The sequence below is a fragment of the Apostichopus japonicus genome, chromosome 15 (assembly GCF_037975245.1).
Source record: "Apostichopus japonicus isolate 1M-3 chromosome 15, ASM3797524v1, whole genome shotgun sequence".
In the NCBI taxonomy this organism is placed as follows: domain Eukaryota; kingdom Metazoa; phylum Echinodermata; class Holothuroidea; order Aspidochirotida; family Stichopodidae; genus Apostichopus; species Apostichopus japonicus.
The window spans coordinates 14,226,075-14,246,686 of record NC_092575.1 but is presented as its reverse complement, the minus strand read 5'-3'; the positions used below and the strand labels follow the sequence as shown (position 1 = coordinate 14,246,686).

Below are 20,612 nucleotides of genomic sequence, written 5' to 3'. Positions count from 1 at the left end.
ACACTACAAAATTCTGTCTGCTTTGGAGGTTGCTATTAAATTTTTACGATGTGGTGTCATGTTTTCAGCTGGTACTTCATATTTGCATTGCAGTGCTCTTCAAATTGGTTTGTTAATTAGCTACCATGTAGACTACATATTACCTAAACTAAAACAATGAACGGTAACAAATATTAATGACCTGAAATCAATTTTTTTAATTTGTGTTTTTATTCTGTTGAGTACTTTGAAAGTAAATAATTGTCATCATCAGTGTTCTGTTAATACTTATCATTCCAATGAACGTAAAATCTGATTTACAGTAATGAGTTTCTAAATTATACAGGTTATTAGGTAATATTATTAAACTCGGATGCTGGTACCTCTGTTTGTATCGATACTAAGTAGGCATTCGTGTAGAATGATTGCATTAATTTTCAACTGGTTTTTAGTTTTCCTCATCTTATTACTCTCTTTTTTTCACTCCAAATTAAATCAACAGGGAGGGAGGAGAAGTGGAGAGGGTGAAGGGTGAAGGGAGAAGGGGGAAGGGGGTGGGAAGAATTTAGGAGGAGTAGGAGGAGAAAAGAGGTTGTTCATCTATGAAAGGACACATGCTTTTACAACTCTGGTAGCAAAGGTAATTGTTATAGCGCTTTATTGATCGATGATATTAGAAATTTATAGTTGAAACGTTTTCAATGAAACTGACTGCTGTGTCTTAGTGATGCTTTTGATGTTTTTGTAAGTTTTGTCAACATTTTCAACAATTCAGATTTTAGTGGGGTAATAAAGAGAAGTTATTATTTGTAAAAACCTTACAACCTCTGGTCTATCGTTTCCCCTCTAGCAGAAGAAAATAGAAAAAAAAAAAAACTGGACAATTTGTTAATATCTTCCTTTCATGCCAAGTTCATTACCCCTGGCTTCCGTTTCAAGGGCTGTTGGTTTTTTCATTTCCCTCGTTTACTAGATGCTAGTGTTTTAACCTTTAATTGGTATATTTATGTCAGCTGTCCTTGTACTGTACAATCTCTCGTCGATTTTTCCAGATGGAATCGTTGAACTTGTTTGTAAATATTCCAGACGTGAGTTTGGAAAGTCGTCAGTCGTAATTAAGGCAACTTATTATGTTCTATTATCGTCCATGGTAATTACATTTTTCTGAGATTGATTTGTTTATCAGTCTTAGTTAAGTTCCTCTCATCGTGCACCGTCTAAGTGCATAGTCATATGATCGTTGTCCCTCCCCCGGAGTGTCAGAGGACTGTGCCAAGTTTCAGTACTTCCAGGGTTATAAAAGGCTCTAGTTTGGATGTTAGTACCACAGTGCTGGATGTCAGCAAAACTGGGCTGTAGCTTGGAGGTCAGCAAAACTTTGCTGTGGCTTGGATGTCAGCAAAACTGAATTGTAGTTTGTATGCCAGCAAAACTGGGCTGTCAGTTTGGATGTCAGCAAAACTGAATTGTGGTTTGTATGTCAGCAAAACTGGGCTGTAGCTTGTATGTAAGCAAAACTGGGCTGTAGCTTGGATGTCAGCAAAACTGAATTGTAGCTTGAATGTTAGCAAAACTGGGTTGTATTTTGGATGTCAGCAAAACTGGGCTGTAGTTTGGATGTCAGCAAAACTGGGCCGTAGTTTAAATGAAATTCGGCAATATTGTGAAGTTTAGATAGTTTTGGATGACCATCAAAGAATTACCTTAAAGTTAGCTTTAAGATAACTATCGTGCTCCTGGTTTTCCTTCAAGTTGATTAGTATTTTATTCAAGATAATATATGCATAATTTAGTGCCATATTTGCCTTTGGGGCAAGGTATCTATGTAGACTATGTATATTAGAGTGCATTATTGATCAAATAAGTGTTCTGCCCAAAGATGAAAGTGGAGCACGGGTTATTATTTCAAGTTTAATAATATGTGATATGCGTTTTAGGTTATTTCAAGTGATTTCCTTCACGGTATGTGGAAACAATAAACAATAAAGTGTCTGTGAAGTACATTTTGAATTCATATGGATTTTTATTTATTATTTTTCCTCTGGTACCTTGGTTTTACTTTTACCCTAAGAAGGTTATTTTGCTAATACACACAGTATTTAAATGGATCGCATTATCTAGATCATTGTATGGATCATAGTATGGATCAAGTATCTAAATGGATCATAGTATGGTTAACAGTATGGAGCACACTATCTAAATGGATCATAGTATGGATCAAAGTATGTTCATGTATGTATTTGTAGATCCTCCTGCAAGCAGGAACTCTCGAAGAAGCCTCGTTGGCTTATCAAGGCCCCAAGCTGACCGAAGTCAGTCTCTTACATTCATATTTAACGTCCGTGATTATGAATTGTCAATTGTCAACAACTCTGTAACTGGACGACATACATTAATCTTGGAGTGACTCAAACCGGGGACCTTATAATTGGAAGGCACTGGTGTTAACCACTGAGCTAACATTCCAAAAGTATCTAAGTATCTAAATAGACCATTGTATGGATGCCAGTATGGATCACAATATCTAAATGGATCATTGTATGGTTAACAGTACTATCTAAATGGATCATAGTATGGTTAACAGTACTATCTAAATGGATCATAGTATGGATCATAGTATCTAAATGAATCATAGTATGGATCATAGTATCTAAATGGATCATTGTATGGATCACAGTATCTAAATTGATCATTGTATGGTTAACAGTACTATCTAAATGGATCATTGTATGGTTAACAGTACTATCTAAATGGATCATAGTATGGATCATAGTATCTAAATGAATCATAGTATGGATCATAGTATCTAAATGGATCATTGTATGGATCACAGTATCTAAATTGATCATTGTATGGTTAACAGTACTATCTAAATGGATCATTGTATGGTTAACAGTACTATCTAAATGGATCATAGTATGGATCATAGTATCTAAATGAATCATAGTATGGATCATAGTATCTAAATGGATCATTGTATGGATCACAGTATCTAAATTGATCATTGTATGGTTAACAGTACTATCTAAATGGATCATATTTTGTTTAACAGTATCTAAATGCATCATTGCATGGATCACAGTATCAATCACAGCATCTAAACGGTATATAAATATTCAAAATCTTGTTGTGTAGAACTTATTTGTGTCTTGCAATTTCTACGTGCAAATTGCATAATGAAGTTTCATATTTCATTTCATATCATTTCATTTATTTGTTTCTCTCACATCATGCAGCATTTAATGTTGAGTTGTTATTTCATCCATCTTGGTCGAGCTATCATCAGGATTCAATGATAAATTCCCGTAATAACATAATAACATAATTTCATAATTACTCGACTGGTCAATTTTCATTTTAATAAAATGATTGAGAGCCGTTCTAAATGTTTGAAAATGAATAATACATGTTTTTGGGGGGATTTGATTAGGTAGAATACATATTGTATTTTAACACACTTTTGAAAACAAAGAATGTCTGCATACAAACTCTATGTGTTCTGAGACACTGCGGGTTGAACTTTATTCAGACTGCAAAGAAGAAGAAAAAACCACCTAATAGTTACAAAGTTTAACATTAAGACCAAGACTATCGTTTGGGATTCTTCTGCATATTTCATTTCACTTCATTTATTTGTTAATAGTACTTCTTCATCTGCATGCTGGCTTGCTCAATCTGAAACCAATTTGATTGTGCAGACAGTTTTATCTTTTATACTGATAAAGCCTACTGTCAACTGTTGCAGCCTACTATAAAAATAAAAATCTAGTCAAGCAAACTATGATAAAAAATTAGGCTGATAAAGTGGTGTAGACTTATCTATGAATTTCAGGGGTGTATCCAGGGGGGGCGCAACAGGCGCGCGCCCCACCTATTGGCCGTCACCAAAAAAAAAAAGTTTAGCAAAAAAAAAAAAAAATTGATGACGACCTTTATGTGAGATGTCGGTGATCGCTCAACCCCCCCCCCCCCCTCCCGTATGCTTTATTTTTTGTTTGCCAAAAAAAGGTTTTGATGAAGTTTGGCGGCATAATTGTTTTAGAAACATAGATGGTAATTGTGTTTGTATTATCACTATATAAACACTAAGTGACATGCCAGCCGTACTAAATTGTGCATTTTGTGTCCATATTTACTGGAAATGTTGCTTATTATTAAGGTCGAAAAATGGATGACATATGGCACCATTTTGCATTTCAGCCCTTCTTCTAAAGCAAAATTGTCCACCCCTCCCCTTAGACCCATCCCCCAGGACGGCGATCATTCATGCCTGACGCCCCCCTAGTGGAAAATCCTGGATACGCCCCTGAATTTGGTCTCTAGCTGAGTGATTCTACTGGGTGCAATTTCAAGAGCTAATGAGGAATTGTTTGTTACATTTAAATAGAACTAAACACACATGATGATTGGGTAGGTTTGCCAGCTGCAAAGGTTTTTGTTTTACAGATGTTACCCTGACTATCTTAGCCAGCAGGTACATTGGTAATCTCATTTCCTTTATAATCATCTATAGCCAATGCGTTATTATTACTTGACAACTGTCTCCCCAATGGTGCATCTGGGATGACATATGCCTCCATGCCGCAGTGGTGGCCTTCTGTTTTTACAGCATCTATGTCTTATCTCTGTCTGTGGTTAGTTAGATTGAGATCTTTGATAAAAGAAAAAAAAATCTGCAGAGAATTCTCCTTTGTAACAATTTCTGTCATATGTATATTAAGAATGACTAAAGGCAGAATATTTTGATAGTTATACTATATAGTCCAAACAGTAAGAAACTTTTATGTACAAGTATTGTTTCTGTAGCTATTTCTGGGTTCCAAGATATATTGAACTTTAAAAATATGCTTTAGCATCTCTTGAATGCTCCTTTAAGGCTGAATTGGTGATGATGATGATGATGTCATAGTCGGTTCCTCGGTACAGGTCTTATTGTGAATTCGTTGTTTGTTACACTCTAATAAACTCAACCAACACAGGTTCTTTTAACTTTTTAAAAACAATGTAAAATCCTTCGATGACATACAACACCATCTGTCCATTACAAATTTGTATAAACACAAAATAAATATGTCTTTTGAGGTCCCAACAGTCATGTTTACCCATTGAGTCATGTATATCGCATCTGAGGAACTGATCTATTCTAATGGTCTTTGCATGATTTAAACTACAAGGTTCAGTCACTTTAACTGATGAACCTCAACTGTGTTTAAAGGGCTACAATTCTCAAAACTTGTAAATGTAGTATAGAAGTACATCTGATAGAAGCGGTTGTAAACGGTCTATATAGCATATATCAAAATTAATTTTATGCTTTAGAGTTATCATCCTTTAAATTGAAGATGGTACTTTGGAGTTGTGTCCCAACTTAAAAGTATTTTCTGTTTTTGTTTAACTGGCAAAACTCTTTGACCACCTTGAGGTTTAATTATGAAGACAACTTTCTGTTATCTAGGAAAGACTAGTTCACGACGAAGAATTTATACAACTTTGGGTGATAAAAGTTTAGTCAGTTATAACACATCGTTTAGACCATGTTATTGATTATGGATTCTTGTTTTTAAATTTCATTTTAAGATTGGTGCTGCTAGTAGAATCAATGGAATGACCCCAGGCGCATTATTACAACTTATGTGGATCGTTAAGAAACGGGAGAGGAACAGAAGTCACCCAACAACACTGAATCCGTCCTGATCCAGGAATGTTACCAGAAACTTTGGTGAAGTTGTCTCAAAGGTTACACTGCCCTCATTCATCAAGGGACATGATGTTGTCGACCGCTTTCCAGTGGATTCTCTGAAGATGCTACAAACAACTGCGATGTGAGGACAGTGTGACTGCGATGTGAGGTGGATGCAATGAATATGAACTGATATGGTTAATAAGGACGGTACGACTGTGATGCCAGATGGATGCAATGAATAAGAACTGATATCGTTAATAAGGACGGTATGACTGCGACGTGAGGTGGATGCAATGAATATGAACTCTTATCGCAAATGAGGACGGTATGACTGCGACGTGAGGTGGATGCAATGAATATGAACTGATATCGTGAATGAGGACGGTGTGACTGTGATGTAAGGTGGATGCAATGAATATGAACTGATATCGTTAATAAGGACGGTATGACTGCGATGTGAGGTGGATGCAATGAATATGAACTCTTATCTTAAATGAGGATGGTGTGACTGCGATGTGGGGGGGGGGTGGGTGGGGGGGTTGAGAGTTAAGAGTTGAGTTGAGAGTTAGGTTTGGGTAGGTGTTGGGGTGCAGGGGATCTTTTGGTAATAATATTGTGTGAATGCCTTGTATCAACAGTATACCCTATTGAGACAGCAGTTTTAATTTATTATGGTCTTGACTAGTGTTGCTATGGCAATAACAAACCCCAATAGTACAAGCTAATCTGGGCCACATCACTTTTGTTACAGACTTAATACTAGTTCTACCATAGTTTGGATATATCAATCAAGTTTTGGCTGTTATTATCATTATCATTATCATATTCTTAGGAGAGAAACAAAACTATTTACTAAAATTGCAAAAATATGCCAAAATAACAAATACTATCTAATTGGGGAGTGGTATTCAAACTTTACACTTTAGATTGACATCTAAAGCTGTACTATGCATTCAGTTATAAATGCGATGCCTATCATGAAGGCCTAAAGATGCACATTGCGATGCCTATCATGAAGGCCTAAAGATGCACATTGTGATGCCTTTCATGGAGGCCTAAAGATGCACATTGCGATGCCTATCATGGACGCCTAAAGATGCACATTGCGGTGCCTATCATGAAGGCCTAAACATGCACATTGTGATGCCTATCATGGAGGCCTAAAGGTGCACATTGTGATGCCTATCATGAAGGCCTAAAGATGCACATTGCGATGCCTATCATGAAGGCCTAAAGATGCACATTGTGATGCCTATAATGGAGGCCTAAAGATGCACAATGCGATGCCTATCATGGAGGCCTAAAAATGCACATTGCGATGCCTATCATGGAGGCCTAAAGATGCACATTGCGGTGCCAATCATGAAGGCGTAAAGATGCACATTGCGGTGCCTATCATGGAGGCCTAAACATGCACATTGTGATGCCTATAATGGAGGCCTAAAGATGCACATTGTGATGCCTATCATGAAGGCGTAAAGATGCACATTGCGGTGCCTATCATGAAGGCCTAAACATGCACATTGTGATGCCTATAATGGAGGCCTAAAGATGCACATTGCGATGCCTATTATGGAGGCCTAAAGATGCACATTGCGATGCCTATCATGGAGGCCTAAAGATGCACATTGCGGTGCCAATCATGAAGACCTAAAGATGCACATTGCGATGCCTATCATGGAGGCCTAAAGATGCACATTGCGATGCCTATCATGGAGGCCTAAAGATGCACATTGCGGTGCCTATCATGAAGGCCTAAAGATGCACATTGTGATGCCTATCATGGAGGCCTAAAGATGCACATTGCGATGCCTATCATGAAGGCCTAAAGATGCACATTGCGATGCCTATCATGGAGGCCTAAAGATGCACATTGCGGTGCCTATCATGAAGGCCTAAAGATGCACATTGTGATGCCTATAATGGAGGCCTAAAGATGCACATTGCGATGCCTATCATGAAGGCCTAAAGTTGCACATTGAGATGCCTATCATTAAGGCCTAATTCATCTCCATACAGGAGACATTATAATGATGAGGAATCTCCTTTTTGAAAGGAATTAGCTCCTTGGTGAAGAATGAGCAGAATTAAAGTTTTGTTCATTCTGTAAATAAGTCAAACTGGACACAGACATGTATGCAGACAAACGTATCTATATGCAATATGACTATAATGACTATAATTGCATCCCGCAATGGGTTTTAATACTTCCACATATTTACTGTACGTAATGTACAGGGCAGCAATACACTGGACACATACTCTTGCCATTGCATTAGTCGAAACAAAATCAAGCTCCCAAAATAGTACATATATGCAGAACGAGACCGTATCCTGGAATCCATGTCTACAACAACTGTGCCATGTATGTAAAGTGTCACTAATGCGGAATAACAAAAACTTCCTCTTTTAATCATCATACGAATGGTGGATTAGAGTTTTACCGGGTGGACAGTGTGTTATATACCATGGAGCTTGTCCTATTTACAGAGAGGAGCCTGTGTTCTTTTGACCTTGTTAACAAGCAGACCTTTAAATTTAATCATTCTTTGCAATAAAGGGCTAATTATAAGGGTAACCCCATCATTAATTCATGCTGTAGGGAACCTGTCAAAAGTGAAAAAGATGATGATTTAGGCCACAATGATATGCATCGTTTTGTGTGTTTGATATTAATGGAATTCGTAATACAGTAAATACTGCTTTTCACAAAAATGGATTCTTTGAGGCCGAAAGATTATTTTAAGTTTATGTCAGTAGTTGTTCAATATCTCAAGTATTTATCAATATCTCAGGGATTTTTTTTTTTATCAAGACTTGATAATTTCTGAAGTCTCATTTATTTCCGCCTTTTGTAGAAACACGCACAAAGTGATGTAATTAAAGGGTCTTACCGTTTAAGTTTCTTTTAAAGTTCTTTCTTTGTAAAAGATTTTAGATTTGGGGAAATGTGTATTGTGTGACCATATTGTAATTGAACCCAAATTACAGTGGTACCATCTATTACATTTAACATTTATGTTTACTTCCTAACTTATTCATAACTACTCATGGTTTTTGTGTAAAGTTTTTTAAACGTTATCGTTAATGACATTTGCAAAATTGCATAAATCATAATATGTAGATACCTCCAAATAGTCAGTGTTGGGTCAAAACACTCATCCCAGGGCTAAATGTTTACTCAAACTATGAGGAAAGTAAATACAATAGGCCTTTGTTGTGCTCTTAGAGCAAGGGTCAAATCACTCATCTTAGGGCTAAATGTGTACACAAATTATGACAATGATCAATATAATATATATATTCATATTAAATTTTAAGTTTCATAATGTAGTAAACTGAGGAAAGTAAAACAATAGGCCTTTGTTGCCCTCTAAGATCAAGAACAAAAGCACGGCCTTTACCAATATTTGCGACTTTAAATTCCCAGAGATTTTGTAGTGCCGTGCTTTGGCACTATATCTCAAAGCGAAATGAGTCACAGTTCCTTAACCATTTTTTTTTTCCAGAGAAGTAGTAATACAGTGATTGGAGTCAATGCCTTATTTAAGCAAGGAAATCCACTTGTAATGACTTGAATGGATATAATTCTGGATTTTGGTAAATACCAAACAGCTGTTTCTTCCACAATATTATTGCATAAAGTAATGTATCACATGTATCAGATATGATATCATGTTTGATCCAGGGATTAGATTAGGAAAGGCATGTTTTTTTAAACCACAATCTCTTTCTGATATTAAAATCTTCGAGATGGATTCCGATCGTAATTGTGTATGCGGTTAATCCATTTTGAACTCTTGATTTCCGTGTTTGAGTCAAATGTAAATTGTAGTGACTGAATGGGCTTAAACATTTTATCAAAGGAATGAATTTCTTTGGATAAGTAATATCAGAGTTGATAAGACAATATCAGCTACAACATTGAATTATGTCTGTCTCACCCTCATATTTTTTTCTTAATAATAATAATGATCATAACAATAATAATAATAATACTTATTTATATAGCACATTATACCGGCGGTCTCAATGCACTTCTCTGCCTCTCTTCTTTGTTGTTTGCTGGTCAACAGGCCATAGGGCTTGTATTAAGGGATTTCACTCTGAGCTAATTCAATTTACGTAAAGCGTAATGTGAATCACAGGACTCACAAAGCTATGGGAAATCTTCCACAGATGAAAAATCAATTTTTTAATCGCTTTAAATCCCAGTTTCCTTCCTTCAGATATCATTTCTTTAATAGGTCGCATGGTCAGCTGGAGAATGGCTGGACATTTTCTCTTTCTCTGGCCAACCTCCTCTCGACTTGACCGACATTATAAAGGAAACAGAGATGCCGTAGGGAGATCCTTTTTACTTGATTATTTGAAATTGCCACGTTAATTAGGTCTATATCATGAAATGATATTAGCATCAGATTGCAACAAACAATTTTATCAAAAAGTCCTTATGGTATCACATTCCATATAGTGTATACGAATCACCCCAAGCGTTCTCCTTCTGGAAAAGTGCCGAAAAGCATCAGGAGATCATCTTTATCGATATGTTATCAAATGGGATCTGGCTTTTTGTTGATTCGATGTCAGAGTACACAGAATGGAAGTACTTGTAGGGCAAAAATTGGGTCAATTGAAGAGAGATTTGTGTTACAAGTGACGAAAACTTCAGACTCTCTGCAAAGCAAAAATATATTCATGGTCAAACTGAAGGTGCCAGGAATGGCCAGCTTGTCAGTTATGCAGTGATGGATAGGGTTTAACTAGGATGTATGCTACCTTAAGGTAGCACAGTCCTATAAAATGCCCTGTGCAATAATATTGAGTATGCTACCTTAAGGTAGCACATACCTATTCAATGCCCCATGCAATTATATGGAGTATGCTACCTTAAAGGGTATGGAGACTTGCGCAAAAAGAAACGTCTAATGCCGGTAATCTGACCTAGTTTCGAATGAGGTGTAACAGAAGTGTTAGACACCACCATCGATCACAGAAAATACGCACACAGCTTGCTACCTTCGGTAATTAAACACTAGTGTACAGTCACTACATACAGCTGCGGTCAATACCCACAGCACAATGTACAAACGATACAGCGATGGACATCTCAGGTCCAGCTAAAGATAACAAGGTATCACGTTTCATTACTGTCTGCATTTTGTAGCGACGAGCAGAAAACTTCACTTGCAAGCAACAGAAAGTTAACTTTTTCAGAGCGCGGCATGCGGTTTGGGGCGAGTCTTCAATGCCTTTAATTAGGAGGAGTTTCTATCAAATTTATTTACATGTGAGAAATCATTTAATAATGGCTCATTGCACAAAGGTCATTTTGATGTAGGACTGTTTGATATATTATAGACAAGTCAAAACTTGTGAATTTGTACTATTCCAGCAACATCACATTTGGGTCTCTTTTCGTCTTTAGATATTTCCTTTTAAATTATCCAAGGCTCATCCTGTGAATTGGATTAACTACTTAAACCAAACCCAGGTCTTGCTTGTGTCAAATAACACACTTTAGCAATGCATTTCAAATTTCTCGGAGAACCAATATCATTGGAATCATAATAGCTGGGTGTGCTGTCCTTGAAGACTTGAGGGTATGACCTTCTCTTTGCAGAGCAGATTCTAAAATATTATAAAGTTTGATATTTTGATTTATCAAGGAAATTGGAGAAAAAAAATGTCTGCTTTGATTATGCTGAATAGTTAACGGTATTATTAAATATAAGATTTACAAAATTGATGACCGCAGAGCTTGTGAAATATCAAGAAATGCAGATCGATCCAACACCCTGGGTTTTTATATAGCCTGTTTCATTATTGTTGAGATATGCTATGTTACAGTTTATTCACTTTATTTGGAAGAGTTAATAATTGTACAACAAGCTGTCATGTCAAACATGGACTTTCAACCGAACTCTTTCTTGTTACAAAGTCCCTGAAAATAAATAGTGAACAAAAACTCCATAGACATACAGACAGAAAAACATTAGGAGTGAATGAGATGACAATGATAATTTATACACACTACCGGAAATTAAACAGCAATTGAAGGAAGACTTTGTACTTCTCAACCATTTCCACTTTCTTTTGCTTGGTGAGAATGAAGAGTTCAACCTCAAAACTTAACTTAATCCTCTTAGAATAGAAAGTCATTGCTTCCAGAACCACAGTCTTGATCTTGCATGTAAAAATAAAAGTACTTTGCTTGCAATAGAACAAAAAAGTTAATAGGAACTGTTCATTTTAAACTACATCTCCGAAAACTTTACAATATATTCATCTATTACATTTTTCTCTCAAATAGTTAATTTGGGCAAATTGCATCCCAAATTGTTTTTGGACATGAATAGAAGGTGTGCTAGAGTTAATGTCAAATATGGACTGTGTTCAATAATAAAAGTCTACATTTTATGTTTCTTGAAGGTTGAAATGATTATCTGACCTCAGAAAATGAGTCATCTGTGTGTGATTGTTAGTATAAATGTTATTTAATGTTAATAGGAGGTGCTATAAGTACTTCATTCATTTTATGACTAATTGAAGTGTTGAAAAGTTTCATCAGTGAACATTAGCAATGAAAACAATGATATGATATATTGTCAAATATATATCACAAATTGATATTGCAATTCAATATTTTAATATCCAAATAAAGTAAATAACAAAAGTTAATATCTCAGCAATTGATCAAGATATTAAGATTGGAAGACTTGTGGAGAAATGTGTTTCTGTTTACTTGACCGATAACACATATAAAATATATAAATTTATAATCTTAGGTTTTATTTACCATTTAAAAATGGTTTGTTTATCTTCCTTGGAAAATTGATGTTCATACAAAGCAGTTGTGTGGGAAGCTTAAGCAAATGGGTGGTTCGTTTTTTGATTAGACTTTGACATTTAAAAATGGAAATGTTGCCTGCATTTGTGGTCTGTTAAGTATAATTGCAAATTAAGGCTGTTGCAATGGGTATGAGACCAGGGCACTGTATATGCTATAACAAGATACACACTGGGAGTCCAAAACACTATAAAGACCCAGTCCTGTCTGTACGACTGGTTCCATCAGTACGACTGGTTCCATCGGTACGACTGGTCCATATATGCAATAAGCAGTGATATGTTACTATCAAGCACTTGGTACTTTGGTTTCATTAGAGTTCAAACTAACACATCTTTGGTTTAATTTTTGTGTTTGAATAACAATTGTTATCACTAATTGTCCTCAAATAGGACATCAAGGTAATGACCACTTAACAAGTATATATTGTACAACCAACTGCAAAGCATTTACCAATCACTGACATGTTTTAACTCACTGTTTCATTCCTCACTGCCTGTCAATAAGTTGGACTGTTCAGAAACTTTAGGAAAGTACCATGGAAAACTTTTAGCAATCCTCTCCTCTCCTGTCCTGCCCCACCCCCTACCCTACCTCCCAGGAGAGTAACATGGAAAGCTTTTAGCAATCCTGTCCTGCCCCTCCCTTCTCCATTCCACTCAAAAAAAGTAAATTTGGAAGCAGCAATAATAACATTTAATAATGAACTACTTGTGGCTAGAAATATTAAACAATCTCTTTGTGAAAACTTTCTGATAATTGATAGCATGTGTGAGGGTGGGTTTGATTTTCTTGAGGTAGTAGGCTGAAGTAAAAACATAAAGCAAATACGATTCTCAGTTTTTGTACATTGATATATGTATTTAACAAAAATATTTATATAATCAACGATAAAAATGGAAGCATGTGAATCTTTATTGATTGATTGGAAGATGTATATGATCAATAAATTGATTGCAACTTCTATAAGTACTTTTACTCATAAAAACAAATCTGCAGCATTCGGTCAAAGTTTGAGATCCAAAATATTTGTAAAAAGCTGCAAACATGAGTTGGAAACACACAGACTGACAAACGGAGCCACAAAACAGACGGAGAGAATTTTGTTGCCCCTCTTGTAATATTATTTGTGATATGAGTTGGAGATTTGCCTTTATATGTCAATATATTTTCATGCAAACCATAAAGGTGGTGACATTTTTAATAGAATCCAGAAACCAGAGTATGAAAACGTTTTTTTTTACTTCAAAACAAAGGAATTCACTTATAAAGTGGAGTAACTTAAAGTAAACTGCATGTAAAATGTGGCAGTTTTATATAAACAGTAAACATTGTATGAAAAAAATTGATACTGAGTTGCACATACAGACATCCTTCATGCTCGCAATGCTTGATTACTACAGACCAGTCTACAAAATGGATGCCATGTGTTGTAGTAAAATCATAGAAATACACGATAATTTCGAGATATATTATAGTGATGAAGAATCTCATATTCTTTGAGAAACTTCTTGGCCCAAACTCTCAAATTATAAATGACCTTTCACCCTTTTAGTTACTTTCTAGAAGTTTCCCTATGGGATATGGATTCTAGGAAATATATAGGAAATGGAGTTTACAATTTGTTTCAATAATGCACACAACTTCCTTAACAAAACTATTTCTGAAATCAATGTTGTAGGTATTAAACGTAACAAATGTATGTAACTTCTTAAGACATAATAGACATTGTTAGGAATACTGTCTGTTAAACCTGCTTCCAAAAGACACTTTTTGTAAAATTTTGTGCTCAAAAGTGCAAATGTTTTGTTGGTAACAAACAAGACACTGCAGCAAGAACTATTTACTAGAACCATCTCTCTGAAAAAAGTATTTGGCAAAATGATTTCCATATTCCTGTGGAGGAAAAAATGACTTTTATGAATCTTTCTTGTTCAAATTTGTTTTCTCACCTCTCTCTGGTCCCTGTTTTTTTATTCTTTATCTTTGTATTAATTTTAAGCATCAGCCGTAAATTAACACCCAAGGAAAATAACAAACCCGAAGAAATTTGTCGACTTTACAGGTGAAAAGGTTCCCTTAAAATTTGTTTTTATAAACTTTTAACAAAAAGAAATTAAATGATTTAATCTTGAATAAATAATAAAGATTATACACATTGACAGCATTAAATACAAACTTACAACCAGAGTCCTTAGGCTTGAAGAATTTACAACAGAACTAATATTTTATACTGAAATAAATATTACTTTTAATACACAGATTACCTTTAAATTAATACAAAATCTCCCATAATTACTACACACAGCATTTTAACAATCTTATTTGGCAAATAAAATATCTTCAATTTGTTACAAACTTAGCAGGAAAGGTTAATGGAAAGGTTTCCATGTTTTTTACGCTACCAAAACAGATAACAGAAATATGTCTCCAAAATGTGCATGGTGGTGGGTGGGCTGTTATGTTAATCATTAGTATATGTATGGAAGCTTGTACCAGTTTTTACAACTGTAAACTTCCTGTGGATTTCTATATCTGCAGATGGTCTATGTAACAGTGAAGGTGACTTTCAAGACAGACCTGGGAAAGTGATCATACCCAGGGTATTTGGGCTCAGAGTCCAGTTACATACCTATCAGGCACGGCTTTGTGCTAATGATGTCAAGAAAATGCGACCAAATGATAATAACTGACAAACTTAAAGAAGTAATACATCACAGCTCTTCCAGTCAACAACCGACCTACACTAGTGATGTTATGTATAGTCAGTAGCATATGTAACCAGAGTGTGTTGGGGAGGGGAGGAGGTGTGGCCACAGGAAGGGAAAAGGAAAGGGTATACTGGATATAGCTTTAAGGGGCCACCTTTGTTATGTAATAATTTGCCAGTTATGGTTGGGATAGGATAGGACATGCTATTAACCCTCTCCCCTCCTTCACCAATCCATACATATATCACAGCAAAGAAATGAAATTTGTTCATTTATTCCATTTAAAGAGAATAATACATTGGAGGAGGTTAGCAATAATGTTACACAGTTACATAATCACTAAGGGGGGGGGGGGGGCTGTGGGATTTCTATTTAACCTGAGATTTCATGTAAAATAGCTTCATGAAAATATACTGTGGCTACCGACAGGGGTGTACATAACTAGTTGGCACTCTGGTTGAAGTTAAATGACCTCATTATAAAAACATTAACTACTCAGTAGCAGTAAACACATTTCATTTTTAAATTAAGACAGATAGCACCGTGGTACAATGCATTTTCTATGAGTATTAGAATATATATGTACATGCACCACACTACTACTATGAAGAAGAAGAAGATTACAAAAATATCATTACAAAGCAACTTCACATAAATTTACAACACTGCAAAGAAAGACAAATATGGATACCGAATGACACAAAATATTCACATTTAGAGAATACATGAAATAATCAAGTAATTAACAAACATCAACCAAAAAACAATACAAAATAAAACAGACAAGTTGATTTGTATATAGCAAAGAAGTGACTATTAACCATTAAGTCTGTACAGGTCTAACATAACCTTAACCCTTTTTAAGATACTCACTAACAGCAGTAAACTTAGTCTTTGACCTTTATTTATCTATTCATTCAGCAATTATTTTAGACTCAGAGAAATCCCCCCCCCCCCCCCCGTGGGATCTTGACTTATGACTTCCTAAATGATTTTTTTTTTTAAAGGGTGTGAAGACTCACGCACAACCGGTAATCTGACCTAGTTTCGAATGAGGTGTAACAGAAGTGTTAGACACCATCATCGATCCCAGAAAATACGCACACAGCTTGCTACTGTCGGTAATTAGACACTAGTGTAAAGTCAATACATACAGCTACGGTCAATACCCACAACACAATGTACATAGCAGCGTGGACATCTCAGGTCTAGATAAAAGATAACAAAGTACCACGTTTCATTACTGTCTGCATTTTGTAGCGACAAGAAGAAAAAGTCATTTGCAAGCAACGAAAAGTTAACTTTTTCAGAGCGCAGCACAGTTTGAGGCGAGTCTTTTAATCGGAAGAGTGCAGTCCTACAATTTAGTAAAATGAAGGAAGTAGAGAATGTGCCAATGTATCACTTCATATGGGAAGTTGAGTGGGACGTTACTCTGCAGTTCCCCAGCAGGTGGTGTAAACAGACACTTCCTAGATTGGAAAGATACAATTTAATTCTGAATTGTGGTGCTGTATGATATGCACTCTTCACATCTCTATATCATATGTATATACAGTATGTCTTTAATATCGCCTTTAATTGTGCAGGCGAAATTGTAACTTTGTGTTTTGAGCAAATTCCAAAAGGGGGATAGTGAGGGGAGGAAGATTTTGTGCCAGAATCTTTTGTATTACTGTATATAATTACTGTATATACTGTTTATTGTGATAGAAAAGATAAAAACCTTAATGAGAAGGCCAACAAACCACAAAACAAAAAGTCCTTCAGTTTTGAAAAATGCATCAACCAGACACATGGATCAAAATGGGGTAAGTTTGATTTGATATCACATCAGGATTTCATCATCAAAAACACCCATGCAAATGCATCCCACAGGACTGGTACATTGGAAACATTGTTGAAACTCTATAATAGTTATTCACTGTGGTCATCATTCCAAGACTTAACTGTACCATCAGGCCAGAAATCACAGCAAAATGTTTTGTTTTTTTTCACTATGTCTTTAGTTTTCATTTCCAAAAGTTTATGTAACTCATTCTGTGACACAATTTCTGTAAAATCCTCTCACATGTTCAAATCTTTTCCCCTGATTCACAAGTCTATATTTGTGCGTAGCTGGTGCTAATAGGTACCTGCTGACATGACATACAAAGAGGTAGGCAAACAGTCTCCTCTTTCCTGCCATTTCTCTGGTTGTCATTGATTATATCATCGGTCTATGGTCCCCAAATATGTTAGAACATCTACTCATGCCACCCTCAAAGTATTTCTCGGCACTGAGACATTTTAGTCCTAAATGTCTGGGAATAGTTTTGGAGGGTTAGAGCAGGGTATTCCACAAGCCACGTCAGGTAGAGGGATGATAATATCACTACCCTCCTCCCCAACCCCCCCCCCCCCTTTCCATTTGAAGTCTTCATACAAATGAAATTATGCTATTCTTTATCCCATATTTCCGTGGGATGTTTAATTTTAACCTGGGTCCTGGGGCTGCATGTAGACCTCCCTCTGATCGGCCTGTTAGTATTAAAGAGCCACATTGGAAAGCACCTTGAACAACTTATAGTGATATTTAAGTAAACATGCTATTAACTTTGAGGCATATGGTCATGACCTCCTACAACATCCAGCAAATGGGAAGTGATATGAATATCCATGACTTAGGGTGTGGTCAATTCACTGCCACCTTTTATTAAGAGTATCTTTACAAACAGCCATTGGTCAATCCTCTAATATGACAAGAACTTGCAAAGTAATGACAGTAGTAGTACTACTTTGGACCTTCTGTTACCACGGTGACGGTACTGACGGTACTCATCTGCTGATTGTAATCCACACTGCCGTAGTTGTTCTTAGCCGGTTCGCTGTGGTCTTGTTTGTCGTGGACTTCTGGAGAAGGGAGAGATGTCAACTCCTTTGAATACAAATCACTGACGTAGATCACCTGTCGATTGAGAGATGAGAAACATAATCATTATTCTTGTGATCTGATGGGATCACATGGCAGTGGCCTGGAATGTTCAGGGGGGGGGGCAGTGAGATGGGACAAATTATAAGTTTAGGTAGGAGCATGGACCCTTATGGGAGGACCAGAGGTTGATCAAGGATTCAACACTTTCCCTTAATTTCACCCCCTCCCCTCTACCTGCAGCCCCCCCCCCTACCGTTTGCACACACCAATGTCACCTATACCGTATTCTTGACGGAACTTGCTCTCATGCAGCTAGGTGAAATAAAGTAAGCACATCTACTTGAATGCTGGAAACGATTGTTGCCAAAAGTTTGCCCATAATTTTTGCAACTACACATAACCAACATGTGATTTCATATTTTGAATTGACCGTACGCAATATGTATATTGCAACATCATCACAAGTACGTTCCATTTTAAGACTAAAAACAACACACAAAGCCCTCTCCTATTTATCGTCAACCTCTCCCCAACCTAGTTCGTACCCCTTCCAGCTAGCACTTTAGTCCTCTACTCTATTATTATAAACCTCAACCGCCTGAAAGGCCGTAACATACTTTGTAAAATTCTACCGGAAAAGTGGCGTAATTCACAACTTAATTTTTACCATTGAGAAAAATGGGTGTTTGTAAACATGTACAGACTGGCAGACTTGGTTTCTTTGCAAATAGCAATCCTTATCTTGTAGACGGGTGCATACCACCATGAGGTGAATTAAAAATGTTGCCAAAAAAATGATACCGCTTGGACAAAAGCAACCACGGTTGGCTTAACATTCAACAAAAATACCTATACTATGTTCCATTCATTCCTTAAGGCCTGTCCCTTTCTCATCCTTCTCAAAATATAAAGATTTTGAGGAAAGAAAAGGTGTGAGTTTCTAACAATGTCATGTGGCCTATCGTACACAAACGTGGAGGGCTAGGTCAACAAAGACTGGTGAAATCCGGGACTGATGATTTCTCTTTGCTCTATATACAGTAGGCATATTGTCTCCTGTATCCGTCCAAAAATGAAGGACGTCTTTCGTTTATCACACAAACATAAAACCGCCCTGACTAGCACAAGACATTTTCTTTTGTGCAGATCATGCTCCAAATTATACTAATTACACCTAAAGCAACTTCCATTGCTACAGTTTAACTTGATCGGCAAATAATAAATAATATTCGATCAAACTCTTTCGTTGAAGTAGTGGTAGAGTCTGCCTTTCCTTGACGTAAAATAATCTCGTAAACTAGAACAATCCAACACTATCCGACAAGACTGTCCAACAAGACATTTGGTCAAACGTGAGCAACGATGGTATGCGGAGGACAGTTGTCTATAATATATTTTACAGTACTTTCAAGGATGGAGGTTATTTTGAGTTGAAAAGTAACTGACTTGCATGGTTACAGGGTTTTTAAATTCCAAAACCTTTGTCAATATCGGGCACAGATCAATTTGTCCGACACCGTTTTCACAACCTGGCACTAGAATTCAGAAGTATTTTTTTGCACAACCATTTGCATGAGACTTGTTATGGTCTAAAAATAAGCCCCAAAATGCACAATTTGACAGCTTTAAAAATGTTAAAATAAATAATAAATTCCTTTTCATCACCGATTGAGCGGAATCACTTGTTGTTACAAAACTACTTGGTATGCCTCTAGCTTGCTAATCTCGTAGGCGTTGACAAAGCTGCAGCTTAGAACTTTGTTTTGAAAGATTTCAATACACATCTGTGACACCAATGTAACAATAAACAGAAATATGTTGTTACTTCTCAATTAAGTATTCTTTAAGTACTTCTCACTGCAGGAAATACAAACCAATGTTAACAAAAAAACCTACTTCAAAGTAGACATTCTCTGTGATTACAAAAAAAACTATGATAGGCCTATATACTGAGAAAGACCCCCCACCCCCACACAGGCAGTCAGCTTTAATTTGGCTACCCCCCCCAATCTTTGGTAGGAATAGGAATAGTTTTCACTTCGTGAAACACCCAGCCATATTGTACTTTATATATCTACATTTTATTCTGTTATTATAATTATTTTTGTTTATCTCTTGGTACTTCTATGAACACAGAGAGCACTAAAGACTCCATACCATGTGAATCTACTTGCAGTTGATAACAAATATTAACAAAAAAACAAAGATTGTCTAGAAATGGCTGGCAAAAGTTTTGTCAATTTTGCCTGTTTGTCACTTTGTATTCAAGAAAGTGTAAGTGGATCGCTAGGGTACTAAACAAGCAGGAAATACCTTCTGATAAAAGATTTAACCTTCAAATATAGGTCATTGCTAGAAATAGGTCAACAAGTCGTCTGTGTCCATTTCCCAGTCCCAAACGGGGTACACAAGCGTATAAATTATCAACATCAATGTCATTCTGAATCAGTTCACAAGCAAAGAAATTTCAGTCCT

General features: G+C 36.3%; 2 protein-coding genes across 7 annotated transcripts in view; one reads left to right on the top strand and one right to left on the bottom strand.

The window, feature by feature from the left end:
* The window catches only part of LOC139980765 (protein MTO1 homolog, mitochondrial-like), a 47,478-nt gene extending 41,298 nt beyond the window's left edge, over positions 1–6,180 (top strand). The window contains exon 17 of the mRNA XM_071992677.1: positions 5,557–6,180. Within this exon, the coding sequence (XP_071848778.1) occupies positions 5,557–5,673 (117 nt within the window). The 3' untranslated portion in view covers positions 5,674–6,180. The remainder of the gene's footprint in view (positions 1–5,556) is intronic.
* A 7,165-nt stretch (positions 6,181–13,345) lies between these two features.
* Positions 13,346–20,612, bottom strand: part of LOC139980762 (phospholipid phosphatase 2-like) — a 46,566-nt gene continuing 39,299 nt past the window's right edge. For all 6 annotated transcript variants that reach the window (XM_071992666.1, XM_071992669.1, XM_071992668.1 and 3 more), the window contains exon 7: positions 13,346–18,170. In XM_071992666.1, coding sequence (XP_071848767.1) covers positions 17,997–18,170 — 174 coding nt within the window. In that variant the 3' untranslated portion in view covers positions 13,346–17,996. The remainder of the gene's footprint in view (positions 18,171–20,612) is intronic.